Genomic DNA, 27,198 nt, shown 5'->3' with positions numbered 1-27,198 from the left:
TAAAAAGTTCAAAGAACACATTTAATGTCTATTTTAATGAATGTAGTCTACTAATGAGTGGGTGGATAGATACATGGTACATTTTTTCTGAGATTGTTGCTTTGTTCAAGGATATTAAAAACTAGATTTCAGCCTCCTTTGTTTGGTGAACACCGAAATGGCAGAAGTATTGACAATGAAACTCCGTATTCAGCCTTTCGCACAAGCCGCTCTAGGATTGTTTGTCCCAAAATGAACCTATGTTAGACTAAAACTGTTCTTTTACGATAAATTCGTCATATTCAAGTAGTTGGGGTGGGCCTCCCGATTTTGGAGGAATGTACGCTCAAAACCGGAGGAACGTCCGCTCACCTGGAGGAGTGTACGCTCAAACCGCCGACTGAAGTGCGCCGATTTTGGAGGAATGTACGCTCAAAACCGGAGGAACGTCCGCTCACCTGGTTGAGTGTACGCTCAAACCGCCGACTGAAGTGCGCCGATTTTGGAGGAATGTACGCTCAAAACCGGAGGAACGTCCGCTCACCTGGAGGAGTGTACGCTCAAACCGCCGACTGAAGTGCGCCGATTTTGGAGGAATGTGATATTATGGACAGAGGTATGACCATCCTCGCACAGAAGAAACAGGAACTGACAACACAGCCAATGAAACCCTCATACTAGCAAAATACATTGTAAATACTTGGAAAATTTAATCCTGTAAACATTAACATAAATATAGTGTCCTATTGTGGCATCAGAAATACATGGTAAAGCTCAATTGGCACTATGGTCTATGGTCTCTTACCAAATGTATATGGGGTTCGCCGTATGTTCCAACACCCATTTGTTCCGACACCCCTATGTTCCAACACAGGGTTGTCAGAACATAGGATGAGCTGTCGAAACATAGGGGTTTTGCAACATAGGGGAGTCAGAACATATGGGTGTATGTAACTACCTGTACAGCTCAGTAAGATACATAACGTTACATGTATACAAATGAATTTGTGTCCAAAATATAATCACTTTTTTAAATGTATAGAATACTAATCGCCAGTCTTGTACTGACATACATTGACAGCGACACATGTAGGCCCATAACAATGGTTACAATTCAATACAATTTTGGCAATGGCAATACTAGAAAACTTTCCTGATGTATGATTTATATTACATTGATTCAAAAATGGGTATAAAAAGTAGATATTACTCATTAGATACACAGGTATATAAAAATACAATACCATACATACTTTAATATGAGTACAGAGGCAGTGATATTGGTAAAGACTTGGTTCATGGCAGTTGGTACATGTATGTACATTCATACTTAATCTACAATGAACTATTTACAATTTGGAAACACTTCCGTCAGCCACTTTTCTTGCTAAGCAGCTGCCAAGTGAACCAGATGTGACAACTTATATATTATAACACAAACACTAAGTTTAATCTACAAGGTTACTGACGATTGTTTTGGTCCCATAAATGTTGTTTTGGCTGTGATGCTTGAAAATGTGCCAAACTAAAGGATGAAACGCAAAACGTTTTTTAAAAGCACCAGGTTGAGGTAATGTTCAGATATACTCCTGTGTAAGACACCAGCTTCATAAGGATGTGTTGCACAGGTGCACCAGCATGTGATAAAGCTAACATTTAGCATACTTTTACAATCTCCTATTCCACTGTCAATGTCTATTCTCCAACGGCCAATGTAGATCACACAAGATTAAAACATGAAGCACAGTTATCTAGAAAGTGCATCTGTGTTGGTAGAAGTCATTATGAAGCAAGCTTTAAATGTAATTTCTAACACAAGAAATTGGACTTTGTCAAGGAATACTAGTAAGCAATCCACCACTTTTGTGACGTCAAATTGTGCAGGTGACACACGTGACTGGGAGAGCAGTAGATTATAGCTTGCAGAAGCTTGGGGGGGGGGTGCCACAGACTTTCTACAACCTACATGTATGATCCACTGCTCAACAAGTCATGTAAGTCAACTGTACATTGCTCATTCCTTAACAAAGACTGGACTTGTACAATCCAATTTCTTGTGTAGGAAATTACAGTTTAAACTTGCTTCCTAAGGAGCACAGTTGTTTCCTTCTTTTCATATTACTGATTTGCTGTTCTCGGTCATTTTTTGTAACATAAAGAAACATGGCCTATGAAACCTTTAGCACCTCAAACACTGAACCATGCAGTGTGGCAATACAGCATGCAAAGATTTTGTCTAACCCGCACGCTTGTTGTCAAGGCCTTGGTAGAGAATCAGGGACACACCATTTTTGCACAGAAAATTTAGACAGAAGGGTTGTAACTTGTGACAACATATACATTGTATAATGTCCTAATTTGGTGGCAAGACAAATTAACAGTGGCACATCATGGCCCTTCCTTCAAGGGGAAGAACTTTGTTGTGAACCCTGGTATCATCTCATAACAAGAAGATGAGGTCCTCTCATGGCAGCCAGCGCGACGACAGTCAGCAGCCACCACGTGTGTGTGCAGTGGGACGAGACTGACCGCCGTGAGGACACCCTCTGCAGCGAGTACAGTCTCCGCGGAGGAACTTCGGTTGGACTCTGACTCGTTGTTGATGGCGAATCACTGCAAAAAAAACCCAGGCAGGATTGAGGATAACTTTAGAAAAAAAAGACAAATGAGCTACACTTCTACAACATTTCACATCATTCAACTTTGATACATCAATGATGGTTACACAGGTAGAATATTACATATGGATTTTTTCAGAAAAAATACTAAGTGACAGGGCAAAAAAAATAAATATAAACGGACCTAGGCATCCTATTATAGCCCCAAATGCTGTGAAAGAAGCCATGAAGTCAACATACCAGGCTGGTTCGTAATTCAAACAATGAATTTAAAACTCTTAATCAAACCACAGATGGAAAAACTACACTATAAAACAACTCTGGAGAGAAGGGACCTCTTTCAACTGTTGGGGCTAAAATATGAGCATTCTGGACTTGATTCAGAGGGTTTTTTTAAAATCCGTGAACCAACAAATTAAATCGGTGTGGCCTTATGACTACTGAAGTTAGCAGCAACCTCTTTACCTTTCCTCGATTCGAATCCACAAGTCGTTGAACTGTCGTGGTCTCTCGTTTTCTCGGTGGATTCTCCTGCGCTTCTTGCGTCTCCTCCTGCAGTTCCTGGGCTTGCCGTTGTTGTCGGGACAGAAGAGCGATGTCAGACGGGTGCGGAGACTGGGGAAGGTCGGCGGCGTGGCCGACTGGTCACTGTTAGACCTGGGGATGGAGAATAGTCTGTTTGTTTGTTTTCATAGGAGCTCCATTTCACATTAGTCTTCCTGGAGTCTGTGGTGAATCACCAATTTTCAAATAATAGTCATTGAAATAATTTTATTACACTAAAATTTATAGTCAAATGAGCACATCGGCAAAACGTACTGCACCAAGACCCATTGTGAAAGCACTTCAGCAGAACGCCTCATATAAGGTCGTATTTGAATACATAAGGTTAACACTCCGTCTATAGTTTCCAAATGTTATGTCGGAAAAGATATCCTCTGCAACAGGCAAAATCCTAATGCAACGGTGACCAAAAATCCAGCGAAAACTGTGAAAAATCATGGTTTCGCACAGGCGCAGTGCCGATGTGCAAGTCAAATGCATGTATGGGTTGTGACATCACTCAGGTTCTAAGGACATTTTTATGAGATCTATGATATTACTGACTTGTGATAATTCCCTACAACTCCTACATACATTGTATTTGGCATGCACTAATGTAGGAGCTAGATGTCTGAAAATTTCTACAAATATTTGAGACAAGCCTACTTGAACTGTCTCCGCTTTCTTCAAGAATTTCTGACTAAATTCTGAAGAATTTGAAACGTGTCCAAGAGCTCTTGAAGGCTTCTCACTTTATCACAGTCTGTAATAGTTCAGAGATGTAAAACCTGTCTGTTCGCTTCTTTCAGGACATTATATGACAGCTTGTTTGGCGTGGCAGACAGCCAGGAAATACTAGTAGGGCCACACCAAGTAATTTCTATGGATGACACATTGATTTTGGCCTGTTCCCAGAAAAAACACGAGAAATTCCACTTCCTATAACTATGACCAAAGAGTCATAACAGTGCTGCAAACCGCAAGACTGGAAGATGTGATGAAAGGAAAGAAACAGGATGACAACTTTTCATCAAAGTTTTCTTCAATGAAGAATTAAAGAGTCCTTGGTTGTTACACTGTGCTCAATTTGTGTCCTAACATTTGTCATCTCTTAGTATATTTCAAATCTAGGCATCTTGTTTTTTCTGCCTTCTTCACGCATTTTGAGAGGCAAATCATGGTGTTGAGAGTGGTAGTCGGTGGTCTTTTGGTCCTTGTTTTCATATTTTTAACCCCAACATTTTTGTTAATTTTGTCTATCAAGGTTGACTGTGAAGAATTTCCATCAATTGCCGCAAAGTTCCGGTAATTGATGGAAAAACTGTCCTGGCTAGATCCCTGGTCTAACCCTGTCTGACAAACCACCTGCAGGCTGTCCATGTTGACAGTTCCCGGGTTCTCCTGCCCTTCTCCTGACAGGCACAGGACTGAGTAAGCAAACAGTAATTCACACTCCTCACATTCTCCATGGAGCTTCCTGTCTCCTACAGCCCCTGTCACACATTCAGAACCTTTCCCTGAACACCAGCAGGCAAAGGTTGGCTGAAGCTTGGGAGCAGTCTGACCAGATTTAGGCCAGATTTAGTGTTTTCCTAGTGTTCAGAAGGCCAAATGCCTAAATATGTGACAGGGGCTTAACCTACATGTACTGTCTGAGGGCCCCAAGCACACACAAAAAAAACTACTAACACTCTTCATACTCTTCATACAAATTCTATTAACAGTAAAGTATTCATTACTGGTTTCATCAAGCAAACTCATCTTTCATAGTTCCCTGAGGTGAATACCAGTTCAAAGCTACAAAAGTGAAAAGTAGTTCTCCTAATTGTAATGACGTCCCAGATATCAGGTGTTGTCTTTACATGTCTTCCAAGGAAATTCAGACACGTCCAAACTAAACTCGACTTCTCCCCCATAATGTATCCGTGTGAAAAATCTCAGAATTTTTATGCTTCCTGTCTGTAAAATTTAATGAGAAATAATAAAGGTTTAACACTATCTGCTAAAAACCTAAGATGGTATTCATTAGTTATCTAGTAAAACTGTAATAGGACATAAATCTAAGAATCTATGCAATGTGTGAAGAGTGTTTCCATTTTCCAAAGAAGGTTGCGGATGAAACTAGACGGTATATTCTGTAACAATTTTCTAGCCAACCTGAATTTTTTTCCAGTCAACTCAATTTTGTTTGACCTACATGGAACATCATATCGAGTGCTGGAGTCCGGCAACAATCCATGCTCTCCAGGGACAATTTTTAATCTTGACCCTCTGAAATGCTATTTCCTGCATTTTGAGAGGCAAATTTTGCTAGTAGACTAAGGTTAGTTTCACTTAAATGACATCTCGTCACGAGTAGCAATTTGACGGAAAGACGGAAGGTAGCTAGAAGACTAGTCTGTACCAAAGCTTTGGCATCTGCTTGTACATATATGTCAGGCCCTTCCGTCTCTTTATTCAGACTTTCCTGACGGGTTGAAATGATAAATAAATCCCCGTGACTCATATTTTCCTTCCACACAAGTCTACTTCTTGGAAGCCAGGGTGATCTGTAACTGTCAGGCTGCTTCCTGACACTACATGCATCTGAATAACAGAACTGCTACGTGGAATACCAAAGTAATTCTGAACCTAGCCCACACTATTCTACATTCTTGGTTGGGTGAAAAAAAAATCTTGTGAAGGAACCTGTGATGGACCAAAGTTGAAGAAAGAAAACAATATTTTTATGATTTACGTAGGTCAAGTCCCTTTTTCATTAGATGGTGACCGCGGAGCAACCATACTGCAACCAAAATTAGATTTGTGTGACTTGTTAATTTCATACATGTAGTTGGAACATAATGCAAGATGCAAGAGTATGATGAAAAAAAACTAGACATGCAACAAATAAAATCTATGGAAGTCGTTAAGCGAGTTGTCAAATGTTTTGTTTGCTCAACAGTTGGAGCGTCTAGTGGAAAGGGTATTTAAGGAATGTAAAGGCAAGGAAGGAACAAGAACAGAGAAAACCTTACGTGTTGAGTGTAACGTTAGACGGCACATAAGCTATGTCCAACCCGTTTCTTCTGAGCAGGTCTATCACAGTGTTGTTTCCTATGAAGTGTCCTGGAAAAAAAACAGCAACATTAAGTAATTCAACATTAAGTCTTTCTCTTCATTGAAGAATCTTCATTATGGACATCTAAAATATTTTAATACTTAAAAGTACGTAGACTACTGACAAAAAAGAAAAAGGCTGATGTTGTTTGAGTGTACACAGAAGCAACAAAAAAAACAGGAATAACAATTTGCAAATTTCTTACAAATTGACTAAACTAACTTTAAACACAACTTTGAATCGCTAAACTATGGGATGTGGTCATTTTTGCTTCACATTTTGAACAGAGGAACACTGTACGTACCTGCACCGAAGGCAAAGAAGAAGCTGTCGTTTGGATGGTCCTGGAGTAACTTGGAGACCCGGCCTGCCATTCTCTGGTTCCTGAGGAGGATGAGCTCCGTTCTGAAGTACTCGTCTATCTGCTGGGCCTGTTCCAAGTCAGGAGGGGACAGGGAGGTGTTCAACAGGTTGGGCACCTGAAATAAACACGGAAGGACCTTAGTAAAATGTTAAACTTTATTCCAACACAAGGTTTCACAAAAATCATATTTTCAACGACCACTGTCACCTGCATCAGGATAATGAATGACTAATCACTTCCTAATGTAATCTCGCAAAAGTTACGGGGTTACAGACACGTGACCTTATTCACATGAGACTTTTCTGATATGTGATGTCAGCAATTGGTCTGTGAGCAGTTTCATCAGGCTGGTGACTCAAAGATAAACTGGAAAGGGTACACCTTATGGTGGCAATTAGTGGTTAGTGTAGTTGACTCAGAGTTTGAAGGTTCTGGGTTCGAATCCCTGTTGTGTCCTTGGGAAAGGACTTTACACCTGTATTCTCCTCACTCGACTCGAGTGAAAATCAGCTGCTGCCACATCATAAGCCTGCAAAGCTCTATGTTATATCGAAAGGTTGTTACACCAGTTGTAAAATACAAAATGGGAGTTAAGGCTGCAGGTTCTCCCTGCATATTAATTTTTCACGTAGCCTGGATACCAGACCCCAGCCCAACACAATACTCCCTTTGGCCAGGGAAGCCATTAGCCCCATCCCAGAGTTGGCTCCCAGGGTCAAATTTGTAAAATTTCCTTGGAGACATGTTAGCCTGAAGCAGGAGCTAGCCTGTATAATGGCCCTGGCAACAGGCTGGTACCCAGGCTATCTTTACCTTACCTGTGCAGTGTGGTGGTCAAATATGATAGTGTTGAGGTCTCCACAGTTGTAGTGGTGGATCAGGTCGTCTGTAGAGAAGGACATGGGAAGCTGACCGCTGCGGATATTCTCCTGCTGCCACAACGTTTGGTTCAGCGCAAATAAAACCTGAGAAACATAACCAGTAACCATGATTACATCTGTAGTCACTCCACCAAAGGCAAACTGACAACATACCCTTCTGTCAAAGGGAACAAACAAAAGAATAACTCCTTAAGACACATTGATGAAGGTTAGACATCCAGGTAATTAGATTGAAAAACAGTTACTCAAGCACCTGGATATGATTTTGGAAAGTTACAGTCAGACATTTTAGACAGATATTTGCAAATCAATCAATAGTTCATGCTTATAAACCTGCATTTCTCCTGCAGTCTCTTAGTGCCACTGACGAAAGGTAGTGGATGCTACCTGAAACGTCTGACCGTTTCCAAAATCATATCCAGTGGCTTGAGTAACTGTTTTATGGTGTAATAACTCCAGACCTGTGAGATGTTGAGCCCGTTGAGCGGCATACACTGTTCCTCCACCTTCTCCACGGCACCTGTTCGCTTGTTCAGCCGCGCCGCCTCCTGTGCCAGGAACAGGTCCAGCACGGGAATCCCGCGAGTCCGCACGTCCACCTCCGTTAGCGAGTTCACCATCAGCATGACCCACACGGGCCGTTTGCGCTCCCAGTTGCCGGTGATGGCGTTGAAGAGATAGTCGGCGTACAGACCTCTCCCCCGCTGGTCAGCTGTCACCCACAGGGGCATCATGTTTTTTACATACTGTACAGGACAAGAGATCATACATTAGTATGGTAGAGCACGTTGGCAGAACGTACTGCGCCTGCGCAAATCCCCCATTTTTCACGGTTTTCGTTGGCTGTTTGGTCAACGTTGCATCAGAATTTTGCCAGTTGAAGACGATATCTTTCCCAACACAACATTTGGAAACTACAGACAGGATATTATCATTATTTATATGCGTGCATGTGACCTTACATGTATATGAGACCTTCTGCCGAAGTGCTATGTCAATCAGCAATCCATTGTTCAACTTGCAATCAAGATTTATACCTATCTTCTACAACACATACATTCTTGGATTTTTAAAAAAGGAATCGTTTTAATAGAGGGTAATGGGTTTTTTTGTGGGTCAATCATGGAAAAAGTACCAGGTACTAGTACTTATTTATGGCTTTTGAGAATACCCTGTTTTAATATCTGTAATACTGTACTAATACATGTATTACTATTACGATAAGATACTAGGGGGCAAAAGACTTTCCTCGCCTTCTTTGGCTGAATATTGTTAATAAACTGACCCATGTTGATGAAATAACACATGATAATAGAGTCCTTTCTAAACGTATATGTAGTGAAAACAAGCAGTCAGAAGGTCTAGAGGAAATAGCTTTTTCTGCTTGCTTACAAGTGAACTCAACTTCCACAAGAAAAACAACTCTGTGATCACAGTCTTTCTCTTCTTTGATGGTCGTCCAAAGTTAACAACATGTGGGCATCAACAGAAAGGGGTTTTCACACAGCCTTAGAACCAACATTTATACAACAAACACTTGGAGTTTTCAAACTCTGGCCAGCTGGTCTTTAGGAGTCATGGCTGGCTTCAAATTCTCCTTCCTGTGTCCACAAACATTATCTTTGTTTCACAACCATAACCACTAAGTGTTGGTAAACTAGCATGTCGACAGAACGAACCGGGCCTGCGCAAAACCAAGATTTTTCACACTTTTGGTTGGATTTTTGGTAAACGTTGCATCAGAATTTTGCCTGTTGCAGAGGATGTCTTTTCCATCATAACATTTGGAAACTACAGACGGAATGTTAACCTTATATGCGCTAATACGAGCTTATATCATTATACAGGAGTGCTTTGCACAATACATTACGGGTTTCGCGCAGGTGCTATACGTTCTGCTGACATGCTTGGTAAAGTGTGTAACTCCCAAACACTGGGACGATTCACATCATCATTATAAGCAAGTAGAGTCACCCATCATTATACAACCATATTATAAGCAAGCAAGCAGAGTTTAAATCTGAATGCTCATAAAGAAATATTAACAACTGTGATGATTGTATGACTGTGAAGTCCTCTGATAATGTTAACAGTGATTACTTTCTGAGAATGAACAGAATTTTACTAATTAATTTTGTCATATTTTGGATGTCTTTTTTTGTGACAGACATCTTCAAAGTTTCATGTCTACTATAGGGAAGTCTAATATTTTTGTCAGAATGTCAACATCACCTACAAAAAATTACAAGCAACATTTAGTAGTTTTTAAAAAATGCTGTATGTGTGTACTGTGTGTATTTCTATAGTTAGCAAAAATCTCACTTAGTTGGATTGACAGACGATGATTTACAAAGTTTTTCCTTGAAATTTTCCTCTCAAAATACAGGACATACAATTCCAGACTGCTAAAAATTCCAAAATTCCTTCAGGGCCCACTACTTTGGTTTCCACCTCCCAAGATGAGCACTTTCTACAGCCCAGTCTGGTGGGAATGATAACTATCAGATTCAGACAGTTGACTTGTGTATAGAGTTAATAATTAATAGTCACAGTGGGGGGCAGCAATGATGCCCTCCAGCGTGTTATTTAAACATTGATAATCTTTTGAACTTTAAGTGAAGGTTTGTGGTGCAAATATGCCTGGTATGTAAAAATCAATACTCCAGTAAACCTGGCACAAGGAACTGCCAGGAGCACACAAGGAGCTTCAGAGACACAACATCAACAACGCAGTCTGCCTTTTCTTCTTACGCTGCCTCTCTTAAGACGGATTAAAAGCTTTAGCTGCCTGACTCGTGGTGATAATCTTGGTGCTCGTTGACCTGGTCTTATCTTTATTCAGCAACCCTGGTGATAAATGAAAAATGCAGAAGTGTTTCTGATGTATTGTACCCCCCAAAAAATAGGGCTAGAAATACTTTTTGTCTGGACCTGCAATATTGTTAGTTGTTTAAAAATTTCCCTGCAATTTGTAAAAAAAATGTTGTTATTCCTCATGTTATTATTTCTATAATTAACACACGTACAACACAAGCTTTAGTTTGTTCACTATTTGTTTGTTTGTTTGCTTATCTTATTTCGCCAGGGGGAATATATCGCTCTATTGGCACTATTCAATGCGCCTGGGGGGCAACACCAAACTTAAACTATCAACATCCTATGAAATAAACAAGAAACAACAAAAGCTTCATGAGTTGATTAGCTAAACCGTAGACATAAGTTGATCCTGGAATTTCCTACACTGTGATACTGTGAGTTGTCTACTTTCTTTTTACCTGCAATCTAAAAGATTTTCTTTGAAAACTGCAACTTGCAGGTGTTTTCTGATCCCCGAAAAACAGTGTTAGACTTCGAGTAACTTCAACAACCCAGCCAATATACAGATCTCATGCTATCCCCAGCTGCATTCTGTCCACTTCTAAAGCGTGACACCTTTGACTTCCAAAACCTGAGGTCTTTATTTATCCTGGATAGTCTGTCCTCCCACAGGTCTAGTGAGATCCTCCCTGATGGTAAAGGGTTCAGGGAGGGGAGAAACATGAGAAAATGTAAAACCCAGGAACCAGGGAGCAGAGGTATGCTAGAATGGACCTGTCACTCATCCAAGTATGAAAAACCAACAAGAAATAGCCATGTGCATTAAAAATACCTGAGTTATCAACTACGTAAGGATTGAGGTGTTCAAAAACTTTTCCTAGAGCTGTCATAGAGTGAAACTTTCTACCACCAAGTACAATTAGGGCATCATCACTAGATTATCATAGATACAAATGTAGCTTTAAATCAAATTTGCTTGTGTTTAGAATGTACAGAGGTTTAACAGGTCACTTCGGCATAATATTGCTAGCTACTTCCATTGCCATGTGCCTGCGAAGCTGGAGGGTTATGCCAAAGGGCAGTTATAGTAACTTATACTTAGATAATAAGTTAGAGTACCGGCTATACAGATATAGAAATGTACTTTATTTCCGAATGGCAAGTTCTGTAGAAGTTGGACCACAACATCTAATTTCTTGGATCAAGGAATTTGGCAGGAATTTAGTGGAACAAGTGGGAGGAATTCAAACAGAAAAGGTAAATAGTCATCCTGTGCTGACCAAAATGCTACCACAGGAGCCACAAAGTCAACATACCAGGCTGGTCAATATTCTCACATAGTAATACAAATTACAATCATGAATTCTGAACTTTTATTGCATGAAGAAATGGGAAACCTCAAGGAATGCAAGGGTTGACTGATAATCCGAATGGAAAATGTGTTTAACTTTTTTTTTCTTTAATCAGGAAAAAAAGTGATGAGGGGTAAGCCTATGATTAAGAATTTGAACAGGTGTGTCTTTTCTCCAGCCACGTGAGCACAAAACCATGAACAGATTTCATCTTGTAAATCCATTTATCTTTACGGGAAGTAAATTTCGCAGTCGGGGCGGAAAGGAGTGTTTCGCGGTGTTTTAAGCTTGCAATCGAAGCAACACTCTAGCACAAAAACACATATTTGCCCTGTCACGACTTCACAGTGGAGAAGCACTGTGAAAACTGTGAAAACAAAACCACCGTGACCATTTCAACATTTACTTTAGTGTTCAGACAAGACTTTTGCCTTCACATCTGATGGAAAGTCATGGGATATGAATGTGGTACAAGAAGTGAGGGCTTTGAATTCTTTTCTGCATACAGGAAGCTAGACCCCGGCCTTCTGTAGAAGGAAATACCAGCGCGCCAGGCTAGCTTTGTTGTGGAGGCTAGCTACCGGTATGTTTGGGACCAGATGGTGGGAGAAACGTAGATCTGTCCTACTGGCTATAGAAACATGTTATTTGTTTTCACGCCCAGAAAGTTTGATTCTGGAATGCTGTGTGCTTTGTTCAGCACTCAGACTTTCCAAAAACATCTAAATAAGCTGAAATTCAGGCATTATTTCACACCTGTATAATCTATGAGTAAAACCAAACAGGTTAAATACTTGGTAAAACTATACAATTTGTGTCCATGACTTTACCGCCATTTGGAGCTGTTCATCTAAATTGCAACTGTCTCCCGCTCCGAAATCTGTCAATGACTTAAGACGCTATTTAAGGCCCTGGAGGAGTAAACAAACCTTCAAGTGCTGTTTAAGACGCCTGTAGATATCCTCTGGGAGGACGTCGCCCAGACTTTTTCCTTCAGGAAGCATCTGACAGCTACTCAAGGCTGAGACAGTGTAGGGATCCGTCAGGTCCAGTTCAACAAACACATGGTTACTCTGATGAAAGGCCTGCTTGGAGTTGGAGGGAATGAAGTCCCAGACCCGTGTGTACGGGACGTGGATCGTCCCGAAGAAATACGACGGGGGATTCCGCTGGATGGTCCATAGGAATGAGTTCAGTTCCTCCTAGAAATGACACACAGAAAATTATTAGAATATGAGATAGACAACTGTGAAGAAAATGTCACAGGAACAAATTATTTTGGCAAGTTGATGGTATAAATTCATACGTATACTAGTATGCCATCTCTACTAAAGGACAAGCCTGAAAGCTGAGAATGTGTATATAATTTGAGTGGTCTTAAATACAACAGTTCTAATCAATAAACACAGGTTCGAGTATATGGAGAGTGTTGTGAAAGTTGTGGGGCATAATGGTAGGGTGTTTGGCCCAGATCCCATAGGTCCTGGGTTCGATTCTACCAACATGCCTCGACGTTATGCTCTTGGGAAAGGCACTTTACACAACTTTCCTCACTTCGCTAAGGTGAAAATGAGTACCAGTAACTGTTACCTAGCTTCGGTTAGGGACGTCCCTCATAGGACGTAAAATGAAGAGCCACACCCCACTCACGTTAAAGAACCCACCACACCTTTCGAAAAAGAGTAGGCAGGGGCATGCACGGGTGTGCGATGGTCCAAATTCTACAGCCCAATTCTATAGTACAGTGTAGCAGAATCATCAGCAAGTTGATGGTTGCTCTTAAAGACAAAGACTTGTAACTTGTTTAATACCTGGTTGGTGTACTTGCAGGGTTCCTCCTGCTGATAGTTGCTTGTCCTGTCCCTCCGTCCCTGGCGCCTGCTCCCCTCGGCACTGGTCAGCTGCCACACCACATGTAGAAGCACGGCGAGCCTGAACCACAACATGTGTGCAGAACTCAGGCTTAGCTCCGGGAAACCTGCGGCTACCAGCATGGGCGGTGGGGGAGCAGCAACAACAACAGCTAGCTCGAGATCTCTCTACCTCTCTCTCACGAGAAAACCTCTGCAACGGCAGATCGTGAATTCAACGCGAACACTCCCACGTCTGACTGCGAGTGGCCCAGATTCGCCGCTCCTGTGCTAGAATTTCTTACGATGGTCTACGAGCAACAAGTGTTTTCGTACGGGCACACTGTTTTTCTCATGACTGTGTGACACTGTACGCAGTAGTCCGTGTACGTAGTAGAACTCGCGTTGATCTTACCACAGAGTAGGCAAACTTCAGTTCTGTACCTTGTCCAGTAGGTGAAAGACTCAGGGCCAGTCGCATCTCCGATCACTCTACACGCCCAGATAACGCAGCGACGCGCGGCAGATCTAGAGGGAAGCCCCGCGAAGAGAGCTCGGCCCCAGCTCAAGTTGCAGCGGGAGAGGTTATAGTTTTGCCACCCGAGGAAATCCGGCCGAAAGCGCAGTCACCAAAAATCACTGGACGGATTGCGAACTGCATATCCCACATGCATGTCGTTGATCACGCTTACTCACACGGCGTCCTGATGTGGTCCAAAATCCCTTCGCACTGAGATATCGGCGATGATTGAGCACAAGCTCGACAGAAAGTCCCACGAAACTATAAATTAGACGGCGGCCATTTTGGTTTGAGTTTAGGTTAGTTAGCACCAGGAGGTCATTGAACTATTGGCCCTCTTGGGACCAGAGTTATGTATGTAATCTATACGATAAGTACATTCTGTCAATGGCATTAGCGCATTTCTCTGTGATAACGTATCACCATTAACATTGTTTTTGCTGGATGAATGTACATTTGTGCTTTATATACGTCGTAATGAACCGATTTATCAAGATAGTGTTGTCAAACGGTGACGGGAACGAGATCTAGGCGATACCATATTATTCCATAGGTAACATTTGAATTTCGCCTGTGCATCTCAGAAATGTGATAGAATTACGAAAATGTCTTATCAAAATTTATCAAAAACAGAATATTATATAAATAGTGACATTTGCACCAATATGTATCATTACTATTTCCCTTTCTAATATTCAATGCAATCAAACCCCAATAATCAAGAATGGCTCCGTCTAATTCCTCACGTGATTTCATGTGTTGGCTTTGTTAATTACCAATCTCCAAGCAGATGTTAGGGTCGAGGATCGTAAAGTTTTCTGACGATTGAGCTCCGGGAGTTAGTGGTGTAAGTGTGGCCCCTAGCAGTTTCTACTGGAACTACAGGGGCGTTTGTTTACCAACTTCGAGGGAGTATAACTCAAGAACTGGTTGACGGATCGTCGTAGATATTAATAGTTTTTCATTAATTATGTAAATGAAGACCTGGATTGCATAATTAATGAGAAAATGCTATGATTCTATAGTGCTAACTGCCGATATTGCGGCATTTGGAAGTTAACTTTAAGTGAAGGTGAACATCATTAAAACGTAACTGTTCACCTCATTTACATAATTTATGAGAAAATGCTATAATAGACTGACTGAGAATACCGGTATGATCAACTTTTTATAATATTACTTGTAATTCACGCAAATGCGTGTCTTATTTGCATAATTAGAACCCCTGTTGTAAAAGAAATTGTGTGTACTAATGTATTAAACGCAGGTAACATATGGATTTGCGATGTACAAGAAGCAGTGCAGTGTCACCATTACTGTGCATTTGACCACAGTTTTACTTTGCTCCTTACCGCCAGTTTAGTTTTATGTATATAGGCGTCCTCTGGCGGCAGTTCCACAGATTGCAATCATTGCAAGTACATGTAGTTACCAAAACTAAACACCGTCCGCGAAGGGCATTGTCTTGACTTGTTTTGGGAAATGTCCAACTGAAGAGTGCAGTGGGCTGTTCCAGCGAAATTATAGTATACTTATTTCCTAGATACCATATATAATGAAAAAAACAACAGCATGGATTGGCCGTGGGAAGAATAAAATTATGCACTACATGGATTCTCATAGAACCATTTATTTATTAATTTAGTAAGGTCAGAAATGTCTCTGCCATAGACAATTTAAAACTATACACTTTATACCTAAACTGAAACCCTCGATTAAGAATATTACTTAGTACTTTTCACAAACTGCTCAAGTCCAGAAAGGAACAACGTGTTTTTACACAATTTTCTTGCTTGTAGGTAGTTTAGATATCTACACAGTTAGATTTTTTTGGACTTAATTTGCATGATTAATGAGGAAATTCTGTAATTCTATTGCATTTTTGCTATACACAATAGGGTTTGATAATGTAACGTATATAATCTGTATAACATTAACAGATACCAATTATGCAAATAAGGATCTCATTTACATACTAGTAATCAACGCATTTACAAACATTTACAAAAGCTAAATATTTCATGGGGTTATGAGATCTTCGAATTCCTATTGTACATAGAAACTACACTCTGAGGCCATACCACCATAGTTGTACTACTGTATTGATCCATACAAAAATATTCAATCATTCCCAACCGCCTATTGTATACATGGTATATACTGGTCTTCCTTCATCTCTTGTTTATTTTGACGATCGTAAGGAAGGGCATCTTCAGGCGTTTGAAAGTCACCAGAGAACTGTATGTTCTCAATAACTCATGTGGTGTACAACGGCCAGCTTCGCAAGGAGTGGAACCAGACCTTCTTCATCTTCGTCTTTGTTCAGGAGAAACTTTCCTGGCAGAACTGGAAGCCGTGTTCCATGCACTTTTTCTGGAGCACTTTCCCCAGCTGGGCAGACCCGCAGAAGAACACAGTCACTTTTCCACACTTCTCTGCGTCCAGTCGTCGGAAAACCTGGTAATTTATAATAAGATCATTTGATGAAAACTATGAAAAAAATCCTGCAGGTGTATTTGAACTTTTCGATACGTTGGAGTAGTCATGCAATAATGACCTGTGCATAAATTTCTAGCTCCATGATCTGACACCTGAGTGATGAAACATTGTACAATCGATTTTCCAACACAGACAATTTGCAACTATAAGTGTCCTCGTGCAAGTTTTACTTTCTTCAACTGTATTGTATAAGTTGAATCACTAGGGATCGCCAGAGTCTGATACAATATATATAATAAAAAGGAAGAAAAAGATAATCCCTATCGTTACCTACCGACCCTATTTTTTTCAGGACTGATACAGGAAACACAACATTTTTTCCTAGGCCTAATCTGCATGTGGCATACCTTGTCCCAGTCCGGCCTCCCGGCCTGTGTTCGTGTCTTCAGCCCGGTGATGAGGTCCCGTTTCTCCTTCTTGTGTGTCAGGTACATCGCCATCCTCAGCCGGATAGCCTTGGAGTCGGTCCGACCGTACATAGAAGTCATGTACCTACAAAATAGATAATCATTACCATTTCAGAATCTTTCACAAGGAAACGAAGCACAATGTGACAATGATAAGGTCCTGAATGAGTACAAAAACTTTTTTTAACAATAAGAAGGATGCTGAAATTTTTTGTACTGAAAAATATGGGGATAAGTAGCCAAAAACTAACCGACATCTCGTACACGCAGTCGTCCCATGGTAAGACTTCTGGAGCCGCATTGTGTGACAGGCTGAATAAAAGTTCTAAACGGGAACTATGCGGCTCCAGATGTCTTACTGAGGGACAACTGCGTGTCGGTTACGTAGAGATGTCGGTTACGTAGTTTGAGGAATGAATCCATTCTACTATGTAAATAGCAAAAAAAAAGTTACATGTGCATCTCCAGGAAGTTCCTGTCGAAGTTGCCCATCTCGGACTGTTCTATCTCCAGCTGACTCAGCAGGCTGATGAACCACTCGAACGACTTGTGGTCACGGTTGATCCAGAAGAAGTCCACCTGTAGAGGGAACCCGAGACAGAAGATTACTTCAAGTCCGGTCTACTGTGACTGGAAATTGAATGACAGAAAAACAAGTGAAGTCCCTAGGAGGCCCCAAATTGACTCTAACTCTTGTGTAAGGAAAACTCGAATGCCACATATGATGTGGCACACAGAGAGGGGGGAGGCAGAGAGAGGGGGGTTAATAAGGAACAGAGGCTGGCACGTAGATAAAGGGGATCTGTCCTTGGTGCTGAAAACTACGTACAACGGAAACATGTTGTACTTGCCCTCTGTTTGTTATCCAACAGACAGGAAAATAACAACAACGACTTTAAAAGGATTTCAACCATGGATTGAGGGCATAAAATTTGTGTTGTGTGAAGAGGGCTTTGCCTCAATAGGACTATGTAGAGAAGCATTTCTTTTTCCGCCACTGTCGGATATATGCGTTCAAGTAGGTGATAGCTAAATGCCATATGGGCGTCCCGTTATATCTACCTTCTTCAGGGTGAGGAAGTTCCTAGTTGTCTCGGCAGTCCAGGCGTGTTTACACCGCGGACATGTCTGCCGCGCCCGGCGGAACCGCTGGACGATGCTCTGCAGGATGGAGGCGAAGGGAGTGACTCCTATCCCGGCGGCCACCAGCACGGCGTGCTCCGAGTCAAAGATACGGGTAGACGGGGCGCCGTACGGACCGTCCATGTACACCTGCAGGTGACAGATTGGTTAGAAAACGTGTCGATTTTCTACCCCAAACTATGCTTGGGCATTATAGAAACATGTCTTGCCTAAGAATCGTCATTGTTCGTTGCTATAGAGTTACTTTTTATATTCGTGTAAGAAAGAGGAAAGAATAGTCAAGAGTGCAAATGTTTTGTGACCTCCTCTTTCAGAGCGCCCAGTCTAGATCTGTCCAGGCCAGATGTCCACCAGGCCTTTCACAAGGACAAACGGTTAGAACGGATTAACTTCTGCAAACGACAGAGTGAGTCTTTGAACTCAATTCAAGCCATTATTAAGAAGGCACTGTGTGCATGGTGAAGGCACTGTGTGAAGGATGAAAGAGAAATCTAAAAGAGAAGAAATTTGCTTCCGGGCAGCTGGCTTACCTCAAACCCACTGGCGTGGCACATCCCATCGGCCAAGTTCACCACCGTGGGAGGTCTAAACATGTGAGAAAAGTCCTGACCTATCGAAGAACACGACATGCGGGAGTCGTTTCTCTCCATCGGAGGCACCACTCCGTTCGTCTCCGACCCTTTCCTGGACCCATCGATCTCACAGAGGTACACCCCGCTGTCTCTGGACACTTTGTTTTGGCGCGGCTTTGTCGGAGCCAGGGTGGAGATGTTCTTGTACTCGTGTGACGACTCTACCTCGCTACTCGGAGCCGTGCTACTGCTGGACGTAGTTAAGTGAGTAGAGGAGCTCCGCTGGATCTCCGGGAGGACAGTGCTTCCTCCCGTGGATACGGAGTTCATGATAGACTCCACGGAGTCGATGCGCTGTTGAGGCGTGTTAGAGCGCAGTCTCTCCGTGTGGTGTTCGAACAGGCGGTACAGCCGGTTGGTCCATGTTCCGACTGCCCGTATGTGGAACCATAGCGTCCCTGCACAACGATAACAATATGTGATAAGTTAATATTAATGAGTGAATCAGCTTCAATGATAACAGGTGTAAGAACCGCATCCAGATATATATCAAATAATAGCCGTACGTATCCTTACATTTGGTTACTAGTAGAAAAAACCCTAAGGGTAAAAAATCGAGATGATTCTATCCCTTTTCCTCTTTACACTAAACCTCTTGGGTGTTTTTAGATAGAACGACTCATCATAGTCTTCCCGTGCTTGGAATGGTAAAATGAGGATACAGTGTACTTTACCTTCCTGCTCCGGAGCGCTGCTGATGGTGAAGGGGTGCCACTCATGTGTGGCTATGGCGGGCACGCACAGGTACACGTAATCACCCGGCTGGAACCTGAAGTTCACGGGCCGGGACACAACCACGTGGACCACCTGAAGGAAGTAAGCATACCATACGTGACACAGTATCCAAGCCATCGAGTACTGATCTATTGTATTGGTAAAATCTAAGGACTGCCTAAAAGACGTCGTTTTTGTTTGGGGTGGAAGTGTCCTCACGTATATGTGACACTTTCAGTACCAGTCATAGCTTCTAGACTGCCTGTCTCTGAGGTGTGTGTTATTGACGTTACATGTTGTTTGTGTACAATCAAACCTGCCACTCATGAAACCTAGCCTATGTGGACGCTATAGACAGAATCCTTGATGATTGTGTCAATGGGAAAAGTATGTCAGGGACGACCAAAAAGTAGTCACATTGGCCAGGTGGACATTATTTAGAGGTGATCACATGTTTGACTGTATCAGCAATGGGGAACATGTTACATGTTGTTCTGAATGCACATGTAGTTTGTTGTCATAACTTGTTTTTCCTTTTCCATTCCACAACCCAAGCTAGCACTATCTTCGAGAGCACACTACCTTAGATGGTAGGACAATCCCCTGCTGGATGGACATGTGTCCGTATCGCGTCACCCGCGCCATCTTGGTGCGTAGAACTCTCTCGATGACGTAGAACAGTCCCGGCAGCAGCAGCCACAGGCCGAAAAACCTGGCGTGGATCACCAGCAGCAGGAACCACGGCAGGGTCAGCTGGTGGATCCAGTAGAAGGCCTGGGTTGGAGATATAATGGCAATGACAATGAACTTGATGGCGGGCATATTCACGCCTTACATGGACCAAATCACTACGTTAGAACTCGTGTTGCCCTCTGACGGTGGTCAAAATGCCGAAAATGGGCAAATGTGTCATAAACGTCTATCGGTTCAGAGACTATACGGCATCCAGCAAACTTGAGGCACAATTTCTCGCGTATGATGGCCAGTGTTGACAGTATAACTTAAATGCTACTTGAAACGACAGTTTGTGACAGTTTTCAAACCTCCAGTTGCTTGAGTAACACTTTCTTGTGCACCTGATTACCTGAATGTCTAACCTTCATTGATGTATCATAGATACATAGATACATAGATCTGTCATGAGTATGACACTGACCTGAAAGTGACCACTGTTGCGGACATAGCTGGTACTGGACAGCGTGATGACCAACAGGAGGGCCAGTAAGACCCAGCCGGTCACGCTAGCACTGCCGGCCATCCAGCCGATCCCGAGATGTGTTCCCACCAGATACTCCAGCAACGTATGTGAAGTCACCTCTGTCAACTTCACTGGAGGTTAGGGAATGGGAGAACATTGAGAAACAAGGTAGCATTGGTGATACCAACAAAGCCATGGTATCATCTGGATGTACAAGTTCATTTTTTCATTCATAATTATTACAGATGCAGAGCTTCATAAGCATTTACGTGTGGCGTCGGCGGCGCAACGGTTAGGGCGTTGGACTCGGGACCAATGCCCCGACGTGGTGCCATAAGGAAAGGCACTTTACTCGACTTCCCTCCCTGTACGGTGGAGTGACGCCCACCGAGCCTCTTATGCTAATCTGTGCCAAAAACACACGACGGATTTGGTGTGCCAATGTGCCAAGATCAGTACATTTGCCACCGAGAGCCGTAAAAAAATAAGCAAATTACACTTAACTCGAGAATGACCCTAGTTGGTGGAAACAAGCATTTTTTTCAACATCTCAGTTCTGGTTTCAGGATTCACTGAGTCGCAGCACGTTCTAACGACGTGTTTTGTAACACTTACCAAAGTTGTAAACATGCGCTACGGTGTGGACCACGCTGAAGATCAGGATCATGACCCCGATGACCTTGTGGAAGGCGATGTTCTGGTCCAGCGGCAGGTACCGGCCGAGGGTCGTGGACCGCACGTAGGACAGCATCTTCCTCAGCATGAGCAGCAGGGCGAACATGCTGTTCAGGTTCAGACATTGTCCTGGAGAGGGAAAGCACGAACAGCACATAGTTTATACATAGATACTAACACAGCATGTGTACTGGGGGTTGCAAGAGCCTATACATAACTGTAGCATAATATGCCATATTTTTGTTTTAAGTCATGCGAGGATGAATGAGTGAGTGAGTGAGTGAGTGAGTGAGTGAGTGAGTGAGTGAGTGAGTGAGTGAGAGAGAGTGAGTGAGTGAAGAGGTGAGTGAGTGAGTGAGTGAGTGAGTGGCTGACTGACTGACTCTTGCCACATGGCTTTGAGCGTTAGTAAAATAACTGCAAAAGTGTACAAAGAAAGGTATGTTTTTAAAAAAAAGGCCCATTAATTTGATCAGCAGAATGTAGTAGAGTACGCACCACAGCCTTTAGCCACGGCCATGGCGACGTTGTTGTTATACCGGACGGCGGCGTCACAGAGCAGGGCCACGTTCAGCACGACGTACAGCGCCACGGCCACCACCGTCCGCAGGTGGTTCCTCACCGCCTGCACAGACAACATGCCGCCCAGGACGGGGGGAGACCTGGCCTTCACATCCAGTACCGGCTCCGCGCAATAAACAACACTGTAGGGTCGGGAATACACAACAGGAAAAGTCAGATGAGAGAGAGACGAAAACGGGCAATGGGTCAGTATTCCGGAAAAGCATAAAGCTAAACCTGTACGTGATTCACGTCTTTAATCTTTTATTGATAACGTTAGCTGTTGTTACCCCGTGAAGGAGTTATCCCTCCTGCAGGAGTATTGTGGTCAGTTGGTTTTTGCGTTCGCAGGTAAAACTCACGGTTTCCTTTGTTTAATCGGCATGTAATTCTATACGTCGTCTGCAGGCATGCCCGTGATGATGCCCGTATTTTTACCGTAGGCGTAGCTGTTTTTGTGGTCAACGTAATATTTCAGAAGCACCCTACATTTAAAAGGCTTTTGGGACTGGCCGCAAAAAATCCGTTGTTTTGAATAGAAGGGGTGTGTAATCGTTTGCGAGTATTGTACACAACAGACAGGTAACGTTAGCATAATCACACGAACCTCAGAGCCAGACAGTCTAGCAGTTCCAGCTGCCGCGACATTTCTTCAAGAAACTCGATGTACGTGATGGCCCCGGAGCAGTCCGAGTCGGCGTCTTCGAACAGCGCCTCTGTCAGGTCGGAGATCTGGTCATCACTGAAGGCGCCCTCCTCCATACAGGAGCTGAGCACCAGCTTCAACTCACCACGGTCTATGGACCCGTTACCTGAGGACATACGGACAGGGTTATACATGTGTCATAAATGGAAGACGTAGAAACCTCGGCACAGCGTGGCCACAGAGGAATATAAATGTTGAAAGGGCATACAACGGACGTCCGTTTAAGGCATCCAATGAAATTTCATGGGGGCAAAAATGGATTTTCAAAGCCAATTGTCTAGTCATTCTTTTAATACAGCAAGTTGAATCAACCATAACATACTGATGTATTTGAGGCAAAAATGCGAGCTCTGGAAAACGGTTGCTTGTTTTGTATCGTAGGCTGGTTCTAGCTATTCAAGGGTGGTATCAAAAATACGTCTCACATAACGCTTCAAGTGTAAAATGATGGCAATAATGTGCTAAGAAATGGCAGTATAATGCCAGCAAAGCATAACTACATTGGCGAAATGAAAGGCTTCCAACAAGTCTTTCACGGCCGGTCATTCAATACCTGAGTATTCCAGACGATGAAACAACATAAACCTTTGGAAGAGCCATGTACTCACCGTTCACGTCATAGACCTGGAACAGTAACTTGGCCTTCTCTTCTTCTGATCCTTTCAGTAGGCAGGAGAGTCCGGCCATCAAGTCGCTGAGTCTGAGCTCAGAACCGCCGTCCTTGTTTAACACGTGGAACAGCTGCTCGGCCAGGAACGACTGTGGACACAGGACGAAAGGTTTTCCACACAAAACACGATTAAGACACAATGTATAGTGAGTATATGTACGTGTTTTACACCGTATATGAACGACTGTGGACACGGGACACAAGGTTATCACACAATTGCAACATAAGAATAACCCTCATTATCATAATGTGTAGATTTGCTTTTATACCGTAAATGGCCGGTGTGAGCCGGCCTCCATGTACGTAAATTTCTAGTTTTCTAATACTAATGATTTTACTAAAAGGAAGCTTTATTTACGCGTTGATCGTTTATAAATACGGAGTTAAGTGACAGCAGACAAAACCAAATACAACGTGTCGCCCCCTATCTTTCCGTTTTGGAACATCGGAGCGAGCGGCTGCCTCTAAGCCTGCCTGCCTGTCTCCCCCTCCCCCCGCGATGTCCTTGGTGCTGAAATGGGGGCTCCCCAAGGCGTAAATGCAGGGAGGCAGAGTTGGCAAGAATGGGGCCGGGACATTAACTCCTACGTTCTTTTTTCAAACGATACTTCTATAGTTAACGAAAACTGTTTGTTCTAAGTACATAGATATCGTGAGGATCTAAGGTTATTTCTTTCAGCCATGACTTACCCCAACATGTTGCTGTGACTTTAACTCCGCCTTGAAACTCGCCAGGCTGATGGTTGATCCCGGTCCTACGATCAGGCCGAACCGGTACTCCAGCCACGCTTGGTACTTGGTAGTGTTGTCAATACTGAAGCACAGACATACACAACAGCATACTTGATATGGGAAGGACATGATATACGGCATAACAGGCTTTGTAATACCTCCGTTAAGTTATGAATGAAAATGACAAAGCATTTCTTGCATTCGGTAAACGAATGGCATGAGCTTTCTTGCTCTCTGTGTCAAAATACGCACCCAAGTATAGCGTATATATAGCACGTTTAGACTCTATTCGGACAAGGCAGTTAATTTCTGCCCAACGAAATACGCCAGTCGTGATATTGTAACTACACTACAGAAAGAAAAAAGTGATCTCGAACCAGTTGTAGCTCACTGAAGAGCTAATCTTTCACTGGTCGTGACAGAGAAGACAGACGCTATGTACAGTATTCACAGGTTAATTTTTGTACGGGGGGAAATTCCCCTAGCTCTTTTCGACAAGCACAATGAACAGTGGACCACGGTCCTAAGGACTGGGACCCTTTCTAGTAGCGTGTATGTTCCGTTGCCTTACTTGGATAGCAGACAAAGTCGGCCCAGTAACTCCTGAAGGGGGATCCGCCCGTCGCCGTCAACATCCGCCAGCCCGAACAACTTCTCCACAGTCTACGGGGGAAACAGACATTAGGATGAGGCAGCGTTACTTAGATGTAATGTTGGACAAATATTCACACACACACACACACACACACACACACACACACACACACACACACACACACACACACACACACACACACACACACACACACACACACACACACACACACACACACACACAATCGCATGCACGAGCTCATAAAGTATTGCCATCAATCAGTACACATCGCACACTAACCCCCTTCGTTAAGAAGAACCTCCTGAGCCTGTCCGGCGTGATGAGGATGTTCTCCGTGCAGAAGTCAGCCAGTCGGTCTTCCAGCCACTTCAGGAGCCTCAGCCGCCGCTCGTGACTGGGAGGAGAGGAAACAACCATACTTCGTTTATTCGTGTATAGCCGCTATCCGGGTTTAAGTATCAAAAGCGATCAAAAGTAGACAAAAGTGACCATAGCTAAGAAGTACTTCTTTGTATGTATGCGTGTTCGTGCGTTTGAATGCCCTATACTTGGAAGATTACCTGGCTAGTCTGCTCAAACCTCCGATGACCACCTGGATACTGAGCTTCCCTGAATCCTCTTTGTCCAGGAGACTAAACCACTTAGCAGCAAATGTCTGCTGTGAAAAAAATGAATACCAACATTGTTGACAACTGCAAAAACACACACAATTGTGTTTTATGTTATGAAAGTATGCAGATCAATATATATTATCATATAGCCAGGAGACGTTGACCAATCAGAAGGCTCCGTTTTCCATCGGTTATCAGGCCGTAACCTCAAAAGTGGTCCGTTATTAGAATGACCGACCACTTTTTGGACCGTACCATTATGCAGGGGACAGAACACTAACAGCAGTGTTAAGACGTAGTATTTATGTATTAAAACGTACAGTACTTTATTTTGAATAAACCCTTTATTGTCGGCCATCCTTCCTTTCTTTCTTACCTCCGTGTCTTTGGCGAATTTTCGGAAAGTCCTGAGGGTGACCATGCCGCCCCGTGCCAGCGGCGTGAGGTGGGTGCTGAACCAGGCCAGCTCCCCCGGGGTTTCCCGGCCCTCCTGGGGGGAGGGGTCGTCCCGGGGGGCCACCGTGATGACGCGACAACTCGTCATGACGTCACTAGACTGGAAGTCATCGTCCACCCCCGACCTGCCCAGATGGGCGAGTCCAAACCACTTCCGGCTGAAGGAGGACCCCATTCAACTCACACTCTCTAGAACAAATTAATATGAAACATTCATATGAAATTTAGAAAATGTAAATGCATTAGACAATGGATTTTTTCTTTACAAAGCGAAGGCAGTCTAAGAGAAATTTATTTTATATTTTTATCTCTTTATTTTCTGGGGTACCACCCGTAAATAGCTAAAACTTAGGCTACGATACAAAACAAGCAACAGTTTTCCGGAGAATTCGGAGAATACAGTATGGGAACTTGAATGAATTCGTTGGCTTACCTCGCAAGGAAATGGTTACTCAAGCAACTGGATATGATTTTGGAAACGGTCAGACGTTTCAGCCAGTATCCACTAGCTTTCGTCAGTGACTGAGAGACGAGAGGAGAAATGTAGGTATATACGCACAAACTATTGATTGATATGCAAATAAATGAAGACAATTTTTTTGAAGTCCCAAAGGAAATAAAAGTTAGAAAAATCAAGACAGTGAATTTTAGACAGTCCATCGGAAACAAAAAGTAAGCTGGTGACAAGCTAAGACAAGTTCATGCTAATGTCAGTTCCGGGATACTGCCTAAATGGTCTGACAGTTTTCAAAATCTATCCAGTTGCTTTGTCTTGTGTATCTCAATGTCTAATCTTCATCGACGTTGGCTTACCTCTGTTACTGAAGCGACAGGATCTCAAGTCAGGATAGGCCTGGAAAGCTCCGGGATCAAGATTTCTTCTGTTACCTTACCACCTTCTCTGTTGCGGGACTCCTAGTGGACACTGTCTGACGTAAAAAGACGACGGCGATCAGTCCATGTCTGAGAAACTACCACGGTGCTGACAGATGTTTTGTATTGCCTGAAGGAATCATCATACATGTAACTGACGTAATCCTATGGGCATAATTATCGAAGAACCCCCTCTTGTGTATGTAGTTAACAAAACACACGTAACTTGGTGATCGTGCAAAAACAACAAGTAGCCACTTTCAGGGGGATTAATTTCTACCATGTTTTATCTAGCGTGTTCTCATCCGCGGCAATAGATGGTAATATACAAGCTGAAATACACACTTGTATGTGGGTGGTTTTGGAGGTGATGATCACACAACGAGGTGTTGTTTATTTTGCATCGTTCTATTAACGAGGCTATTAGGTATATCAAGCACCTTGGTTATACAAATGCATTATGTACATGTAAAGCACTCGTTTCCCCCAGACAGACTATTTTTTGTGTTGAAAAGCCAAGAGAAGAGAAGAGAAGAGAAGAGAGAGAGAAGAGAAGAGAAGAGAAGAGAAGAAAAGAGAAGAAAAGAGAAGAAAAGAGAAGTAATCTGCGATATTAATGACAAGACCAGCCAGGACGTTTTTTTTTCGAATCCCTATGAATCCGTGTGTGTGACGCGTGTG

General features: G+C 42.9%; 2 protein-coding genes across 2 annotated transcripts; both read right to left on the bottom strand.

The window, feature by feature from the left end:
- Positions 1-683: 683 nt before the first annotated feature.
- Positions 684-14,562, bottom strand: LOC109486294 (metalloprotease TIKI1-like). The gene is made up of 8 exons (XM_019790087.1): positions 13,466-14,562; positions 12,584-12,856; positions 7,947-8,231; positions 7,423-7,569; positions 6,545-6,719; positions 6,158-6,248; positions 3,063-3,254; positions 684-2,592 (listed from the first exon to the last, which is right to left on the bottom strand). The coding sequence occupies exons 1-8, from the start codon at positions 13,646-13,648 to the stop codon at positions 2,415-2,417; spliced, it is 1,524 nt and encodes a 507-aa protein (XP_019645646.1). The 5' UTR covers positions 13,649-14,562; the 3' UTR covers positions 684-2,414.
- Positions 14,563-16,009: 1,447 nt separating this feature from the next.
- On the bottom strand, positions 16,010-26,670 carry LOC109486364 (NADPH oxidase 5-like). Its single transcript, XM_019790194.1, has 18 exons — positions 26,458-26,670; positions 25,565-25,833; positions 25,138-25,235; positions 24,857-24,971; positions 24,533-24,624; positions 23,926-24,043; positions 23,168-23,318; positions 22,461-22,665; positions 21,791-21,996; positions 21,233-21,421; positions 20,576-20,748; positions 20,002-20,193; positions 19,380-19,512; positions 18,604-19,103; positions 17,993-18,202; positions 17,385-17,509; positions 16,871-17,015; positions 16,010-16,481 (listed from the first exon to the last, which is right to left on the bottom strand). The coding sequence occupies exons 2-18, from the start codon at positions 25,817-25,819 to the stop codon at positions 16,347-16,349; spliced, it is 3,042 nt and encodes a 1,013-aa protein (XP_019645753.1). The 5' UTR covers positions 25,820-25,833; positions 26,458-26,670; the 3' UTR covers positions 16,010-16,346.
- Between the last annotated feature and the right edge of the window lie 528 nt (positions 26,671-27,198).

Source organism: Branchiostoma belcheri, unplaced genomic scaffold (assembly GCF_001625305.1).
Source record: "Branchiostoma belcheri isolate BF01 breed outbred unplaced genomic scaffold, Haploidv18h27 scaffold8, whole genome shotgun sequence".
Lineage (NCBI taxonomy): Eukaryota > Metazoa > Chordata > Leptocardii > Amphioxiformes > Branchiostomatidae > Branchiostoma > Branchiostoma belcheri.
This window is presented reverse-complemented; position numbering and strand designations above follow the sequence as displayed.